The sequence below is a fragment of the Patagioenas fasciata genome, chromosome 23 (genome assembly GCF_037038585.1).
Source record: "Patagioenas fasciata isolate bPatFas1 chromosome 23, bPatFas1.hap1, whole genome shotgun sequence".
NCBI classification, from domain to species: Eukaryota; Metazoa; Chordata; class Aves; order Columbiformes; family Columbidae; genus Patagioenas; species Patagioenas fasciata.
The window spans coordinates 7,119,279-7,138,363 of record NC_092542.1 but is presented as its reverse complement, the minus strand read 5'-3'; the positions used below and the strand labels follow the sequence as shown (position 1 = coordinate 7,138,363).

Sequence of the window (19,085 nt, the reverse complement as noted above, 5' to 3'; positions counted from 1 at the left end):
AATTGCTCAGGGACTGTGCGTGGTTTACTTTATTTAATGAAAACAACAAAACACAACAAAAATAATTCTGTTTTGATTGAGCACACTGCCTTCTTTCCTTGGTTTGGTAAATTAACAATTGATTATTCAGCTTCCACTGTAAAACTACTGACATTTCATTTATTTACCGCTCTACAATTCATTCAGAGCATTCACAGCTCCATAATTTCTCATTAATAATGTACTAACTAGCATAAATGTGACACTTTCATATATGTGGCCTGAGCTGATTAATTGAGACCCACAGCATTTTGTGATCTATGTTATTTTATCTTGGCAGTTTATATATATTAGATTGACCTGAAATACAATTCTAATTGATTTCTATCAACAAATCCAAACAACTTCAGTTTCATTTTTTACTGTGCTTGTAATCAGCCTGGATCTTCCCTTACGTTGTGCTGCATTTAGTTCTTCGACAAATTTCTAAATCAAGATCACAACAAAACACATTATTTATGTATTAAATGTTAAATAAAATGTGGCATCGAGAAATAAGAGAGCAAAATTCAAAACCACAGTGCTGAACGTCTTATTAAAACAGATATACATCAACAATGACAGAAAGAAGTTTGATACCTCAGAAAATAATTAATTATCCAATACTCAGAACTGCAAAACATCTTGGGTATTAATTAAAAAAAAATCCAAATTTAGTGCTAATTGTCAGTGAAAGTTTGGTAGGAAGAGGGTTGATATGACACAATAATTATTCGTTTGAGTCTCTCTAAAGAAAAATAGGTATCTTCTGAAGTCCTATGGCAAAAGAAGTGGAAGTCTCAGAGGTTCTGACTGGACATCAGGAGGGTGGTGAGGCACAGGCCACCAGGACGGTGGGGGGTGTCCACCATCTGGGGTTTCCAAGTCTGGACAAAGCCACAGTTGTCCTGATCCAGTGCTGGGGACAGTCCTGCTGTGAGCGGGAGGCCGGACCAGACACACCAGAGGTTCCTTCCAGCCCCACTGAGATCTCTAAATAAACGGGTGACTTGGAAGGGGAGGGGAGCAAAGATCCACCTCACTTGCTGGGTGGTTTTCCACTGGAGGTTTCTTCTGCTTATCTGTCACCCCAGGTAGCCCAAGAACTTGTGCATGGAGACACATTTGCAGGCACAGTCTCATCATTGCTGTATGCACAGAAATTGTGACTTCCAGGGTCCTTTTAGTTTTCCTCCAGAAACACACTCAGGAAACCTTGGGCTGCACCCTTGATGGAAGACAACTCCTGGAGCCCAGCTCAGTCCTTCGCACCCATTCCCATTCCCATGTTTCTCGTGATATTGTGATGACTTGTGACATACAAGAATCTGCATCACAAACGTACCTGGGAAGACCTGAAGAGTCAAAGGAGGAACAATGCAGACAATGGATAAAATGTGTTTAGAAAAGTGCCTCACAATGGGCTTGTACCTAATAACCACAGGAAATCAACCATTATGCAACAGTCTGATGACCAGAAAAAAAAACAAGGAATGAAAGCACAATACCTGGGACACAACCAGTCTCAAAAGATCAGATTGTATACATTTACGACACTAGCACATTCCAAAACAGCAGAAATATGTTTGGTTCTTTTTATTTTAGGTTCGGGCAGCACCAGATAAGGGAAAAACCTGTCAGAGGCACACAGACAAACAGGAAATTGGATGGGAAGGAGACATCAACGCTTCTGCGAATGAGCAAAGCTACAAAGACCTCGACTGCACTGTGCCGGGGAAAAGCAAACCCAGAGCTAAGATAAATTAAAATGTCATGCAGGCTTTAAGGCAACGTAAAACACACACATACCATAAAGGATATTCATCGGCCAAACAGCACAGGAATTGCTGCTCTCGGTAGTAAATTAAAGGAGTCCTGACATTAAATCAGAGAGAAATAATCCATACAAAACCACAGGAGTGAAGTGGGTAAGCAAATATAAAATATTCAGACAGTATGATGCATCTGCTAGCAAGAGAGAAATCCTCTCTGGTATCCCAGTACCGCAGACACTCCTGCAGGTTCAGGGCCAGCAGTTTCAACGTGCGCTGAGCTTCAGACCCAACCGGCCTCCTACGCCCCTTCTTTTCCACAAAGACACAACCCCAAACGAGGCCATGAGGACCTTGTTCTGAAAGAAACTGATGTTGCAGAAAACATCAGTTCCACCACTCGTGGTGCGGGTGCGAGGAGGTCCTAGGAAGCCCACCAGCTACCATGGCTGTGATCTTTGCAGGGGACCATGCCTCAGACTGTCACAAATGCTAAGACATGCTGAGGGTTCGTTGCTAGCATGGCAGATGAAAGCAGACTACCAGATCCTGATAACTGGGAAGAGAAGCTCAGTCGGGAGTATGAGGAAACCATCCTGAAGTTGAAGGCTGCCCTTCAAGGTGGATTTGATTGTGAAAGGTAGAACTGACTCCACAAATGGGTCCTTTGCCATCATGCTTTGTACTTGGTGCAGAAGCTGAGGTCAAGCCTTTCACCTGACACAGGAGGGAATCTAAAGCTGTGCATCCTCTGACTCTGCTCTGTCTGGTACGGAGCATTTAGTGCATGAAGAGGTGGTGCTGCCCTGCTGCCCCAGAGCTGTGCAAAGGGAGGGGAGGCGAGCAGATGGGTTTTGAGCTGCACTGCAGCTCCTGTGCAAATAATGGAGATATCTGCATCTCCTAGGGCAGAAATGTAGGTGCTTAAATGATTATGCGCCATTTTAGAGATCGTATTCAGCCATTTGGAGCCTGATCTCACAAGTGGGTCCCAAACAGGTGGTGTCTGCAGGGACAGCTGAGATGTAGAGATAGATCTCCTTGTAATGTCACTCTTGAGGTCTCTGTCACTTTTGGAAATTGCAACTCTACACACCCATGACAGATTCTGATTACACAGCAGTTTCCCATCAGTGTTTTTCCACTGAAGCCCACCAAGCTCTCCTGGAGAACCAGATACATGTTTTGGTAGACATAGCAATGCAATGCAAACTTACTGATAAGCACAGATGGACATCTCACGAGAGGGACAACGAGAAACTGGTGACCAAGAAACTGACCAACTGTGTATAACATTCCATTCACGTGAATACTTCATATAAAAGTGGGAGATCATGAGGATTTCGTCCCTTTTCCTTTTTCCCTTCTGCTTATGTTCGACATCAGGAGAGGACCTCGCGAATCATCCCTGCGAACTGAGGCCAGTGAGACTGAACCCAGCTCCGGTTGGCTGCAGAGTCCAGTCCAGGACTTCGGCTGCCGGCTCTGCAGTTGCTGAGACTTTCAAGATTGGTTTTGTATATTTTGTATTATTTCTCTATTCTTATCAGTAGCATTAGTAAAACATCTTGAACTTTTCCAACTCTCTTCTCTCTGTCCTTCTTTCCCTCCCGATCGCCTGTGCTGAGTGGGAAGGGGGGAGAGGGAGGGGCAAAAGGGGGAAGTCGGGGGGAGAGGAGGTTGACAACACATCTGCCAGGGTTTGATTGTCACCCCGCAATCTTAACCCTCGACACGTTCAAAGTAGCAAGCAGACCGGTCATTGGGGAATGGATGATGTGGGACAGAAATAGCATAATTCTGTAGACTTCCCTTCCTGGGTCATGAAAGGAAAAGCTTATAGCCTGGGAAGATCAAGTTTCCAGGTGAGACTTATCCAGCTCAGACTCCTTCATAATGGTTTGCTATGAAAGCAAGCAAGCAGGCTGGAAGCAGCCCAGGCAAGACCAGTTTCATGTCAGGACAGCAGCATTGTTCTTCTCCCCAGCGCTCCCCCTTAGTGCCAGAAATTCTGCCTGTTGCTATATGGAAGACACATTGCTCCTCATTATTATCAGCTTAGAGTACAAATGTCCCACCTTCCAGCACATTCTGCAAAATGGCACCTCTGTCATCCTGGTCAAGTGGTTATGGGCTCAGGAGCTTCCCTTAATTGTTTCCAGGTGCTTTGTGCATGCAGTACAGACGGAAGAGCCAGGTAACCAGGGCCTCACAGCACTGGGCCTTACAAAGATACTTTGGGAGGGTGGGTGACCTGATGGGAGGAGAAATGGGGTCCTGAGGGGGCTCTTGTTACAGTAATTGGTGATGGGAGAGCCAGGAGCGGACAGTCGGCCCAGAGTAACACACCAACCTGGCACCAATAGTGCTGAAAATTCGGTTTACTTGTGAAGAATTTTGGGTGTACCCGAAGTTCTTGGGAGCTGCTGTGGGCCCCATCATTTATTCAACAGGTTTCCAACAAAGTATGGGTCTTGCTCCAGATGGAGACAATGCTCTTTCTTGGTAAACTGGGGCCAGTGGGGTGGGAGGTGGGATTTCCAGACAGTCAATGCCTTTGCTGCCGTGCTGAGACCCTCCTGCCTGCCTGTTCCGCACGTGGGCAGGGTCAGTGTCCAGGTGGGCGAGCATCCGCCGCACACACTTCCATACGGCTCAGAAATACTTGATCTCTCTCAGGGACCCCATTTTTTATGGTTTTACTTCTCCTGGGGCTTGTGCCCCTTGCTGCTCATCAGTCCTGGGTTCTTGGGAAGAGCGGTCACTGCAGGAAACGAGGGGGTCTGCCCCAGCACCTTCAGGGGCTTTCCGGGAGCCCAAGAAAAAGGGCAACGTTATGCCCTATTTGGCTACTTCCAGATTTGTAGTGCCAGAAGGAACGATGCTGATTAACAGTCAAACAAAAGCCCTGCTAGGTTCATTGGTTTTAATCTGATGCTTCCCACTGGAACTTCTCATGGACATTTCAGAACTCAGGTGCAGGGAACAGATTCAGCAGGTTCCGACCTCAATCCAAAGAGTCAGATGTACATCCAGCTCCGGCTTTCTAAACGTGGCTGTGCACAAGTGTCATATGAATGCAGAAATATTTACCCCAGTTACAAACAAGTAAAGCTCAGCTTCTCCTGACAAATGTATGCATATACTTCTTTTTCCTTTGGAAAGGAAGTAGGAGGGTGACAGAACCAGACATCATGGATCTGTGATTATGAGCTAAATTATTGATGTTCTTATTATGAGTCAAACTCTTTATTGCAGCTGAATGTTACATTATGACAGCTAATGGGTCTATACAGTCTATTTGCTATATTATTTGTATCAATCATCTAAACTACACCTAGTTCTTTCAGTGTGCCTGACTTCAGGGTTGAAAGATTGCTGCAGAGAAGAATTTGTGAATAATAATTAAAATAAAAGCATTGAGTTAATTTCCACAGAACTTGATCTTTTCACTGATTTGCAATGATCATTTACATATGTGATTTTCCTTTTTTTACATGCAGGGTTGTCAAGGGAGCAGAATTCTCATGAAAACAGCAAATATTTACTTCCAACATGGGCTTCAAGCTGGGAGGTGGTTGTTTAGACACCAAATTGCCTTAAGTGTCCTCCTCCTGCTTGCAATTGTTTGTCAACGCATTGAGCAACTGACATGTTATAGGACTAAGATATCCCTTCTTGCTCCACTAATTATGAAGACCAAGCAAAACCACCACCAAAGTCATAATATTGAAGTTCTAGTACTCAAACATGTACACATATAAATTTGTAGCATCTTTTTAACTAAAGAACAAGTTCATGACAAACAAAATGTTCTTCTGGGTAATTTACAAGTGGAGCAAATGGCTACATTTGTCAATTAATTATTCAGACTAAATGGCTTAAGCAGGGTAACAGTGATATCTGTTTATCTTGAATTCATTTCCCAGGCACTAAGCAAGGTCTGGGTATGTTTTCCTCTGTCTAAGAGATCAATATCCCTCGTGTTCACCTACCACAATATTTATACCCAAGCAGGATCATCGGGAAGGCAGAAGTTGGACAAAGCATCTAGAAAAGAAAACCACAAGCAAATGCTTCAAACTTTACAATTCACATTTATTTTGAAAAAATGTTTTGTTAAAAATACTCCTACAAAGGCATTGGAGCAGCGGGTTTCTGTTTCCTTTATAAATACATCTGATTTATTTCTTTATTTTTCTCAGTAACATTGAAAGACATCTGACAAAGCCAGGGGGAGCCCTGGTCTGAATGGAAGACACATCCCTGTGTAACAAGGACCTGCACACTATCTCCCCATTCACAATTAAAAAAATACAAATACTGTCATGAAAAGTGTTACATTGTCCACAGGGCCATGGCCAACATACTGGACGACCATGAGTAGGAAACCAGAACGGAGGATGCCCCTGGAGCCCAGCTGATGTCTCCTTGGAGTAGTGTTAGGGTGACAAGATGTAGCATTGACTAGGCGTACTTGTCTTTGGCCAGCTGGAGGATACACATCGTTTCTCCATCCTAATACCATCAGCCCCTTCCAAAGCCATGACTAGGAGGTCAGAGCCCAGCAAAACCTCCTCACCTTACAAACCTTCCCTATGACCCATGACTCTTTCAGTGAATTTCTGACAGCTTTACACCTTGTCATGTTGGAGGAGACGTATGAGCAAACCGCAGAAATGCAACACCCTGACAGCGAAATGGATTTTTTGCCACAGTTCTCAACCATCTTCTTCTCCGCTGCATCACTGCCACCTCCCCATGTCACCTCTCAGACTGCAGCGTAAGGTTTTCTCCCCTCCAGAACCTTCTTGCTTCCTCCCTTGCGTTGCTGACCTGGGCTTTAGTCTCTGAGCTAGGAAAATGTCTTCCCTGCAAGGACTCTTCCAAAATGTTCAGCTATGTTGGCTCTTCAGTTCCTCCGAAGTCCATTGATACACGGCATCTGGGGCTGCAGAGGGCAGTTTGACCATCTGTGCCCCGTTCCCCCTGAATGGAGGTCTTTTTGCTCCTAGTTTCAACTCATCTGTGTCCTGAACCCCACCACCTCTGGGACCAAAGCTTGGCTAAGTGAGTGGGCATCACGGTTTTACTTGAGACAGCACTTTGAAACAGTAGGCTTATTTCTCCAGCAGGAACCGCTGCTGCTTGGCTCTGGCTTCAACCACTTGAACACTGCCAAACATCTTAAAATGGGGCCTCAAAGCACACCCTGGGTACATTGACTTCACAGCCCATCCAAAAGAGACAGCACGGCAAGGAGCGACACAAGGATGGCAAAGCCTTTCCAAAGCAGACCTGGGAGTAGAAAGTGTGTCCTCAGACTGATGGGTGTGACAATTTACCTGTGGGTAAGAGGCAAGGTTGGACCCTTTTCCCTGAACTATTCCATGGGAACATTGACCAAGGATCCTGACAAACCTCCCCCACTTTCATACAATTTTCTACTTCTTTATCCAGGAAGATCTGAGATGTGAGGTGCCTGATGTTTCAAACAAGGAAAGGGAGGAAGACAGATAGGCAGAGGGAGGATTTTTTCATGGGAAGAAAGGTAGCTAAAAACAGACAATTTGCAGAAACATGCTGAGCCAGCTCCGAGGAAGGGAATCCTTGGTGATGGCCCAAACCTCAACAAATCATCCAGCCCTCCCGTACTGAGGAAGGGACAGAAGGCAATGAAACAATGCAGAGAACAGACGGCTGATGATGGAGGGCGAGCAACAAAAAGAAAAGGGTGCAGGGGTCAAAGTCTGAAAAGTGGATACAGAAGTCACCGGTGGAGGGCATCCAACAGAAGCCCCCCTGTGCTTGGATCCACAAGGGAAGGAACAGATGCAAACCCCAGTCCCTGGTTTCTCCCCCATCAGCTCCAGCAGGATGGCACCGGGTGTGCTGTAATTTGTGGTCTTGGCTCAGGAAAGCCGTTATGAAGAGGACAGAAGCCATACCAGGACCTCAACAGGAGAATCTGGATGACCTAGGAGAAGGGCCACGGCCTGGCACCCTGGGCATGTGTGCACCAGTGATTGCTCTCCTTGCAGAAGGGGCTCATGTCAGGGCACCCACGAACCGCAGTTGTCTGAGAGCCCAAGCTCGTGTTGAGTTTTTCCAACTTCCTCACCCACCAGGGAGTCTTTCCTTCCACCCCTGGATTTTCCCTGCCGAGATCTTCTCACTGTTTGGTGGGACAGGAGGGACCAGACTCGTACACTCTGCACACAGCTGATCCTGGGAAGGGTGAGCGGGGATGTCTCCCTTCCTTCCTCTGTTGAACACATGGGAGAAAGCTCTGGAGCTTGGACGCAAGATGCTCAGTGCTTCTACTGGCCTGAGGGACCTAACTACAACCTGACTGCGTGACCCTGAGCAAGTTCTTACTCCAGAATACCACAGTATTTTGGGATCTCCTGCAATTTGAACTCAGCTGTTTAAACAAGAATTGCACCCTGAGTTCTTTGTGGCTGTCAGTCTTTATCTGTCTGTACCTCAGCCTGGTTGAAAGCCTTGGCTCACCCCTAGGACACGTGTTTTACAGACTGTGAAGTGCTCAGGTACGGTGGGAACAGACGCAGCGGTCAGTAGAAGCTGGGCTGGCCAGCATGAAAGCCATAGCCCTACAGCTTGGTTTCCTCACACGAGGGCTGTGGTTCTCACCTGACCCCAGTGCTCCTGGGATCATAAACAAAGCAGGTGGGATCTTCAGAGAAAAAAGACCCATCAGAGACCATATAAAGCCATCAGCTAGAAACACCCTGGTTGTCTCCCTTCCAGTCCCCACTGGAGATCAGAGCCCAGAAGGGGCCAAGCAAGAAGTACAAGTGCACCAAACATTGTGTCCCTGCCCTGGTCTCCTACAGTTTACAAGGGTCTGCAGGGCTATACAACCAGGGACCGCTCCTGCTCCAGACAGGCCCTCCTCCCACGTCCCGGCCTGTTCTGCAGAGGGAAATAAATCAATAAATCACTGCCCGGGTCAAATAGCTTTTCATGTATGCTACGAAGGCAGCCTAAGCAGCAGAAGGGTTTTTTCAGCTGGATCCAAGTTGTCTCCAGGTCAAAAACCCCAAACTCGGCTTCAGAGCTGGGCCAGCACTCACAACCAAACCTTGCATTTAATACCGGTCTGTATCTTGTCCTGGAGCCTCAATGCTCCGTGTCTGCTCTGGGTGCCTCTGGGATTTCACCGCACGCACCCAGCCCTAAATCACTCCTTCGCACCAACACCTCTTTGCCCATTTTAGAAGCTTTTTCCAGGCTCCTTTTCTGCATTTTAACCCTTGAGGCAGCTCTCATGGGTCCATTCGGATTCGTGGTCAGATACCCAAGCAACCAGCAGTGACCGCTCACGCAGGCTGAGGAACCCCCCCATGCAGTGGCAACAGTCTCACTGTCAGAAACCAAACCGTCACGAAGGAAAGAAGGGAAGGGACCCCTCCTTGCCCCAGCAGCCCCCTCTGTGCATCAGGTTCTCCGAAATGCAAAAGGTCTGAGGCAAGTATGCTTCCATAGACAGCGTCCACAGCCCGAGCATGATGGATCACCAAGATAATCTCAATTTTTGTGCCATTATGGCGGTTTGAGGCGCTGCTGACACAGCGCGGTGCTGAGCCCCAGGGACGCCTTGTGCTACACAGGAACTGGGGGAGGATGCAGGTGTTTTCCTGACACGGGGAGCCCTCTGGCTCCACACAGAAATCCTTCACCAGAAAGAGTGAAGAGTGGAAAATCAATGATGCTCGATGTTTGGGCTTTTAAGAGATTTAAAATGTGCCAGTCGCAAGAATGTGATGGTATAAAAAGAGGTGTTGTAGGAATGCTGTTATACACCCCGTGCCCCCAGATGTCCATTACCCAGAAAAACTGGAAGAGGTATTTTTGTGTTGAGGAGGTTATTCTTTCACAAATCCGTCCAGTCATCTTTTGAATCCATCAAGCGCATGGTATCAATGTCCTCCAGCAATTAGTTCTGTCCTTCAATGATTGTGCTTTGTGCCAAAGAATATTCTGATTCACCTGTCTTAGTGCTTTTATTGTGAAATAGTGACTACAGCTTATTCACCTTACTCACATCTTTCCTGATTCAATGGCATGAAATGTTATATCATCATGGTTTAACTCTGCCAGACCAAGAAAATGTTTATCTTTTTCACCTCCCAAAGACTTCTGGCTGATCCTGAGGCCCGTATCTGTATATTTCTTAGTTTCTGTGTATCCTTTTTGAGTTGAGAACAAAATATTGCTGGTATTCGAGAAGCCACACATCAGAGGTTTGCTGGCTCTTTACAACATTCTCCTGTGAAGGCCACTGAGTGCTCGTATTTGTTACCAGTCAGACACTTCACATTTATTGTCCACCAGTAAAGGCCAAGCAAGGGTGCGGATTTGCCACATCTTCTGTCTCAGTCTGGTGCCCACAATGCTCAGCTGGCCTCTGGTGCTTCTGTCAACCTTCATCTCCCAGGCTCCCGAACCAGCTCAGTCCCCACAAACTGGAGTCAGTGGGGTGGACGTGAGAGGAAAGGCAGCTCAGGGGAAAGGGACTGCCAGCTTAAACCTGAGGTTAGGACGATGTGTTTCCCCCTACACTCCTTGAACTCCTTCCATTAGTTTTTGCTAACACAGCTGTTTGGCTATAAAAGACTTGACAAAGTTTAATCCTTTCCTCCTAGACTTAGTAGGAATCATCAAAGGATACAGAATGGCACCTGTGCAGGAGCTGACGACCGACCTTAGAGGTAGAAGAACAGTTGAGGCAACTGAAAAATTCCTGAAATTTACTGGAATGAAAGAAGTGGAAAAGAATCAACCAAGCATTTGTTGTTCTTTTTTCACAAAGGCAAAATGTATTTCCTGAAAAAAAAGAGGCACCCGAGGTCAATTCTTGTGCCTTGTCTGCAGGAACGGCAATAAGGGGCACTATGAGCATCTGCTGGTCTGTGGCACAGCGAGCACGTCTGTGACCCCTGGTGCTGCAGAAGCGGGGCTGCGGCCGCACTGCTGCGAGCACAGGACTGCAGAGAAACGTCTTACAGAATCACAGAAAAGGGGGGAGAGAAAATGCCGAATCAATTGTAAGACAGCTGAGAATGCAGATTAAGAGAAAGATTCACGGGGAGAGAGGACTTCTTGCTTACAGACCCAAATTTCTGCAAGTAACATTTGTAGGTGGATTGGCAGGAATAACAGAGGGAGAGTAATAAGGTGAACTCCAGGAAATATTGGCACAGTGCAGGGAGCGCTCCAGGAGAAGTATGGAATATTGCAACACGTATGGAAGCAAACACAGACCAAAGTTGTGTCTGGTCTTTGGGAAGGGCTCAATAGTTATAAGAAGCAAAGTCAACCTGGAGAAGACCAAAGACAAGGCCAAAATGAGACTGAAGATAAAAAAACCCACATATATTCTGCATAGTAGGACTCAAGCAGCTCTCAGCAATGACAAGATGAAACAAAACATACAGAAGATAATTATTTTGTGGGAATTGCTTGTAAGACAGCCAGTGGCAGAACTGTGTGAGTTGTGAACATGGTGGAACCCATGCTATGAGTAGACAGGACCAGTGCTCAGGCCACAGACTAGAGCTGCAGGACAGAATGTGGCTCTGTTGACTGCAAGCAGTTACAGCTCAGATCATGCAACAATGAGGACGTGTCCTTTGGCTTAATTGATATAAAGGAGTATTGGTCCCAGAGATGAAAGCATGTCAAACGCCAGCTCACACAGAGATTGCAGTATAAAAGGAGGAGAACACAGCAAAGAAGATACTTTTAGGATGCCTTTATGGCATTGGATAATAGTCAGCAGAATATAAAAATGAAGTTGGTACGACATTAGCGGTTCATACACCTTTTAAGGGGGAAAAGCTGAATCCTATATGTGAAGAACTTGTAAGTATGTGAATTTTTTGAAGATGGAAAAGACCTACATTAAATGAACCTTAAGACAGGCGTACAGAAGGGAAGATGAAATACATTACAAAATAGACTCTGCTAAAACAAACCAGACAACAGTGATACTTCCAGACACTTTGGATTTAAACACCCAAGGCAACCACAGTTTTATTACATTATCAGAGGATACAACTGTTAATGATGCAGTGGGGTTCAAGCCCTGATTCCAGGTTTATACAAATCAGCCTGGAAAATGCAACAAGAAGTCTCCTCAACTGCTCAAACCCACCAAGAGGTTTTTCCCTACAGGCCACTGCTTATCAGCAGACTGCGTGACGACGACTGCGGAGGAACCTTTCCTCTAACACCAACTCAAAAAACAACTTCAAGGGGTGTGGGAAAAGCATTATTAGCACAGCCAGCACCTGATACTGACAAACCATCCTCCTTAGCTCATGATGCGCCAGACCAGGAGGCACCTGTGCACTGGATGGTGCTTGAGCAGCCAGTGGAGGAGCAGAACCTGCTCAACAGACCCTTCCAGCAGACCTTCCAAGCCAGGGCTGCACGAAGATGTCGCACTGCTCCCTCCCCAGCCCCGCATGGGTACCATTTTATACACTTCCCTACACACGGTTCTCTTCTTGCTAACAGAGGTGTGTACTGGTTCAGTGATGCTAAGAAGATGACTCTGCTATATAATGACTGGTAGGGAGCTGTGGGATAAAACTCTACATTTGAATTATAATAGTAAATTAATACTACATAACCCTGTGACAGTCACATTCACCTGGACCACATGGAAGCTCCAAGCGTGGATTACTGCCAATGAAAACTACTGCTTGGCACTGAGGATGCTATGGAGAGGAGAAATCAGACTGTAGCAAGCAGCTCCTCAGCTGCTGAAACCCACGAATCTCCATTATGTTTATGGAAGGTAGTTCTGAGATTTTACTGGGGAGGGAGGAAGATAATTTGGGGAGGGGGGTGCAGGTCACAGTGCCCTGTTTCTATGTCCCCACAGGTGGCGAGGGCAAGTGATTCCTCAAGGGCAGTGATTGATTCCTCAAGGCAGTGCCGTACCTCACAAGTTGGATTTCTCCTTTCTTCTTGCACACCCCTGTGCTATTAAATCCAAATAAAGAGCTGGTGGCAACAGCTGAAAATGACCCACTAACCCACTAAATAGATTAGCATGGAGACTCTTTAGCTTTTTATTATCCACATGTACTTTGCCTGCTCTGCCCCAGGATTGTCTGCATGACTTGAACTGCTCACTGGCCAAATGGCTCAGTGTTTTCAGCCCAGCGCCCGCTCAGCTCCACTGCCCGCACCGGACGCGCTGACCCTCAGCAGCAGATGGCAGCAGGGAACAGGAGAGGGCAGGCAGGGAGGACGCTTGGAAGATGGAGGGGAAATGTGAAAATTGCAACAAGCTGCCTGAGAATCTCATCGTCGCGGTTTTTGTTAAGTATTCACACATGCACACATGCACATGCACAACAGTATTTCACAGCGTCAATGTTAGCAAGTGCCCTCTCCCCCTGTTACGTGTTCTCTCCATGAAGTTGAATTTTGCCATTAGACTCCTGTGTCATAGCAGTACATTTGATACTCACGAAATAAATAAGTTAAAGTCACTTTAAGAAAGTGACTCTGCCCTCCACCGGAGCAGCTCCAGAGGCATCTACAACCAAAGTACTCTACAGGAACTTGGTTCCTCTGCTCCCAGGAGAGCTTGAGGGATGCGGAAAATTGCAGTCTTTTAATCATTTCTATTTAAGGTCCGGTTCTCCGTTAGTGCTACACAGTCAGATACAGGCAGATGTCACAGTGACGCCTGGTACAAACAGATGGGAATGTGTTACTCTTGGTACCAACACCATGTGATTTTTGGTCAGAAGAAGAGACGAGGATGTGCTTTCTCTGTCCTGCAGACAGCAGCTGCGGCTCCGGCGAGCGGCGGCACCGAGCTGGGATGGTCCCGTCCTTCACAGTGCGCTGGGTCTGATAGGTAGATGTGTATAATGGTAGTTAGCTAGGAGATTCAGTGCAGTAAGACAAAACGTCTCCAAGTGAAGAAGACCTGAAGTGCCCTTCCAAGCCCTGTCTAATAACGACTGGCCATTGTCCTCCTTAGTGTCTGCTGGAATGCGAGGGACGGCAGAGAACAGTCAAGAATTGTGTGGGAAGGACAACTGAAGGGCACCACGTGCTCCTTCCACATGGCCGCCCCACAGGAATTTGCTGGTGAGTTTTATAGACAGACAGCTCTCCTCGCAAAGCTCCTTGTGCATAAAGTGGCCGGTTGGCTGTGGCGAGACAGCCTGGCACAGCACCATGGAGCGCCCCCAAACAGCTTCAGACACGTTTTGGGGAAGACCGACAACCGTTCCTTGTTAAAACACAGCAGCTACAACGCGAGACGGGGCCGCCCCGTGTGAGCAGCTCCCGCTGCTGCTCCGCGCCCCTGCAGGACAGGGTGCAGAGAAACCGCTTGTTTCTCCGTGTCCTCTGCAAGCACTTTGTGCGGTTTAGTTGACACCACCGATCTTTGCATGCTGCTCTTTTAAAACTTGAGTCCATTTCCCGACCAGGAGCAGTGATTTAGACGTAAGGATATTAAAAGCATCCCTTGGCTATAGACACACAGGCTAAAACAGACCGGATACAGGACAGAGTTGGTTATGTCCAGACACCACCTGCATACAACATGCCTATAGTCCTCTCACCCCTCTCTCTACATCACATTCTGCCACCTGAAAGAGACGCAGAGCAATGGCACTGCTGTCAGAGCGGACGGACTGTGGACACCGAGCGCAGAATATGTCCCTGTGCACCCAGCACACACCTGCTACTGATGTTCGCGTGACTAGAGATGCACTTTTGGATGCGAGAACACGAAATGCTACATACAAATGCAAATATAATCCTGCACTAGAGATTTCAGGTGAATCAGGGCTGGAGGAAACACTCCTCCAGGTGAGCTGTGCACCAAATACTGGGACACTGCAGGAGCTGAGCAGAGCAGTAACTCACTTGCTGCCGCTCAGGAGTGCTTCATTGTAGGATCTGGTCTGGAAGCAGAAAACACTACATCTTTTATAAATGGCCCCATATTTACAAGCAGTCTAGGGAGATGAAGTCTGGCCACAGAGGTCTAAACAGCTTGGGAGTTTCGTCCACAGCAGACACGCTTCCTTTTGGATTCAGCTCCTGGAGAAAACAGCAAAGCAGCTCCCATTGAACATGCCTTTAACACCCCATGCTGCTGAAAACCAGTGGAGAACCGTAGGAATGACATGGTAGTGGCAGACAAGGGCCTGTAAACACGAGTTATGCTGGCCATGGCCAGGAGATGTGTGGAAATGTGCCACACGTGGCCAGAGAGGGGTGGTCGTAGGCAGGTTTGAACAGATATGAGGTGGAACTGAACAGGGAGAATAAGTCCAGTTCTCACTTGTAGCCCCCCTGCACTTGGCTGTTGGCATTTACACATACCAAAGACCTGGACAGCAACTGGAGTATTTATTTCCATTATTTGTAAATCCACTGATTGACCATTCGGTTTCAACCACAGAATTTTGGCTCTGGAACCTGACCTACCAGATCAGAGTTTTTTGCCTTTGCTGTTGCAGGGTCTCCTCGCGGTGACCGAGACTGAAGCCATTTCAGAGCCCCCGGCACATCGTCTAACGAAGGAAGTGGGTGCCCAAAGGCCCCAGAGCCCATCTGCACAGTTCGGTGACCGTGGCGAACCATCCTCACCCTGGCAGCTCACCCGATCGGACTCCAAACACCACCAGCTCCTCTTGGAGGCCTGGGCTCAACTGCCTCCCTGTGGCACGGGCACCAACCTGAGACCTCCCTAAGCAGCCAGACGCTTCCAAAAGGCTCCGACACCCAGCTGTGGAGTCACTGCTCCCTCCCACAGCTCATCACCTCATCTTTCCCTCCTCAATACAAACCACCCACCCCCCACCCCAAACCCCCCGTGATGCCGCTCGCCCCCGCACCAGCGACCCTGAACTGAGCGGGCGGTCATTTCATCTTGGCAAGCACCTGCAACCCAACGGTCAGAAACCTCTGCCAGGCCACGACAAACCGCAAAACAACAAACACGCAAACGGGAGGAAATGTGCATATAAAAACATTTTTCTCCTGGCATATTGTCAATAAGCTGCAATTTTTCCTTCCGCAGGGAAGGGTTTTAAGTCCTTGAATGATATGATGCTTGGAGATGTAATTTCTTTTTCATTAAAAAAAAAAAACCCAACCAACCAAAAATTTCCAACCCCAAACTCACAAACTGGTCTTAACAAAACAAGATAAAAGGACAAATCTCCCAACAATGACAACCGTAATCAAAAACTACTACATACTGTACTTGGGAAGCCTTCCGGGAAAAGATCATTGGCATCTAGTGAGGGCATCACTAAAAGTCTTGTGCATATGATATGTGTGAGACAATGATGCCACTGGAGGGCAGATGGACGGACCCTTAGGAAACTCTCTCACAAAACTGTTCCATGACAAGAGAAAATAAGAGATGTAAAAAGGATTGGTTTTCCCCATCCCCACCCCCCAAAGCATTACAGATTCCTTCTCATTTGTTGGAAACAGCCTCTTCTAGTCTCAGTTTATTTGTATTTGTTTTTGTTTTTTTTAAAAAAAAGTCTTCATCTTTTGAAGAAGTCCATCGATTTCTGAGATGCACTTGGTTCCACAGCACCAAAGAGCTTCAGCTCTCTCTCCCCTTCGATTTGCTAACCCAGGTTCTCAGGAGGGGCTGCTGGCGGCAGCACGGCCCCAGAGCCACCCCCGTGGGAGGAGGAGAGGTGCTTCTCGTGGCCTTTCTCTGCATTCATCTTCTTGAAAAAGTCTCGTTGCTCCAGAGGCGAACGGGCCCGGCTGCAGCAGCCTTGTGCAAGAGGAAACGGATGAAGCTGCTCTTTCCTCTCCCTTTGGAGACTCCCATTGGTCTTGGAGCCTTTTTCAAGAACGTAATTGCTTTATTATTATTTAAAAATATTTCATAGAGTTTTTTGTTTGTTTGTTTGTTTCAAAATAGCTGTCTTTTTTTGTTCCCTTTTTCCATTGCTTAAATTCTAGAAGCTCTTGGCAACGTCTCGTTTCGGATGACAGGGCGTTTCTTCCTGTTGCCGTGATCCTCAGAGCAGCTGCCTGTCTCTGGTCCATGCAGAACACTCAGGAACTGGAGCTCAGACACACAGGGGCAGAGGGGAGCAGGGCCTCAAGGAAGAGGAGCAGGAGGACACGTAGCTATCAAACCTCCACAGACTGAATTTGGTTCATCTGTGCTCTCATCACCTGGATACTGTTCAGAATTTTCTTCTGGTGTCCTGCTAAAGTGACCCCAACTCGCAGAATGTCCCTTTGGGAGGAAAAGAAACAAACACCACATAAATACCAGGAGGCATTTTCTCACAGCAGAACAAGCCCGTGTGCGACCGTCCCGCTGCAGCGCGCTGTGTGGGGAGCAGAAGTCTCCACAGATTTATTCCATAAACAAACGCATGCAAACCCAGTGAAACCTCTGTCTTCCTCTTTGACTCTTCCTGGCTTATCCTCCTCATCTTTTCATTTGCTACCTACCTGCAATGTCCCCAGAGCGCTGGAAGCCTCAATCGAGAGTGTGAAACCAAATACCACAGGCTCTGCTCACTGCTTGTATGGGGATTTGCTTTAGGTTTTCCAGCCTTGTATCGCTTCGGGGTTTTTTCTTTACATGTTTGGATCCTCTTTCTCATTTTGTGACACAGTAACCCATTTTTTTCACCCCTGGAGACCCAGGAACAGCATGTGCTACACCCTCGGCAGTGTGAATCTCACTCCCTCAGTGAAGATGATGGCTGTTCTTGCTGCTTCTACTTTGATCTGGTGATGCCATGAAGCGATAAACTTTTGCTAGTTATCCTCTTTGCTAAATTACAGCGATCTATTTTTCACACTGCTTCTATTTTTTATAGGTATTAGGGAAAAGTAAAGGTCATGCCAAGAGCATGACTGTGACTCTGCATTGTTCCTATCTCTGATCACTCCAGCTGAGTCTGCTACTCGCCTCCCTCTTGGTGGATAAACCTCAGTCATGAATTCTTCTATCAGGGAATGGGTGGAATTCATGAGGATTTTCAGTTGCCTTTTCTCCTTCCTTGAGTGTCAGGAGCAGACTTACAAGAGGAAGCACGGCAAAGCCCTCTTTTGTTTTAGAGTGAAAGTCAATGGGCGAAGAAGGGTGAAAAGGAGATCGAAGGAAAGGTGGGAAAAACCCCTCTAGCACGACAGGCACATGAGCCAGTACATTTGCTTTAGAGCTTGTCTCTTTGTTCACACAAAAGGAGCACAAAGAAGGGAAGCTGGTCATGGGGTGTGCCATAGGCAACTGACTGGAGACCACCCTGAACAGCTGCACGCCAGCGTCCTCTGAGATCCGGGAATCCAAGCCACAGCATTGCTGCTGCCCAGACTCGTGCTCAGCAAAGCAACTGGAAATGCGCTAACACACCACGCAGCTCCGGCACCAGGATGGGGCCCCTCGCAGTGGCTGCTTTCTTGCTGCAGGGCTTCCATTCCCTCCTCTGCCGCAGCCAGCTGTGCTGAGCCAGGGAACTTACCCCCCTGGATGAGTTTGGCACTTGGACTTTTGCTTTTGTTCTGATTGGGAACAAAGCCTGAAGTCTTCACTCATGTCTGTAAACCAGAATAAGTCTGTGGCTCTGCAGAGCCCTGTGCTTCCTAAGCTGCCTGCCCTGGACGCAGATCCTTTGGCAGCCCGGGTGCCCCAGCCTGCAGACAAACCAGTGAGAAACCTTTCAAGTAGGTCAGTGCTGACAACACGTGGATTCGGTGAACTGAAGCAGTATTAAGTAAACATTTACACTTTGCTGGCTATGAAAATTTGAAGAAAACTGTCTCATGGCAGTTCAGCTCCATTTACATGATTATCTGCTTCTGCAAAGACCAGTAAACATTAGAAGGTGGTGTATCAATCCAGGCTGGGGATGGAGGGATGGAGGGGTGGAGAGCAGCCTTGCGGAGAAGGACTTGGGGGTTCTGGGGATGAGAGCCTGGAGACAACCCGGCCATGTGCTCTCATAGCCCAGAAGCCAGGGGTGCCCTGGGCTGTGCCACCAGCTCCGTGGGCAGCAGGTTTGGGGGATCCTGCCCCTCTGCTCCGCTTTGGTGAGCCCCCCCTGCAGTGCTGGTCCAGCTCTGGGTCCTCAGCACAGGACACACATGGAGCTGCTGCAGAGGGGCCAGAGGAGCCCCAGGAATGATCCGAGGCTGGAACAGCTCTGCTGGGGACAGGCTGAGAGAGCTGGGGTGTTCAGCTGGAGAAGAGAAGCTTCGGGGAGACCTTAGTGCGGCCTTTTCATACTTAAA

General features: G+C 47.6%; 1 protein-coding gene across 7 annotated transcripts in view; it reads right to left on the bottom strand.

Moving 5' to 3' along the window:
- Positions 1-16,290: 16,290 nt before the first annotated feature.
- Positions 16,291-19,085, bottom strand: part of EPHB2 (EPH receptor B2) — a 140,225-nt gene continuing 137,430 nt past the window's right edge. For all 7 annotated transcript variants that reach the window (XM_065854887.2, XM_065854889.2, XM_065854890.2 and 4 more), the window contains exon 16: positions 16,291-17,076. In XM_065854887.2, coding sequence (XP_065710959.1) covers positions 16,968-17,076 — 109 coding nt within the window. In that variant the 3' untranslated portion in view covers positions 16,291-16,967. The remainder of the gene's footprint in view (positions 17,077-19,085) is intronic.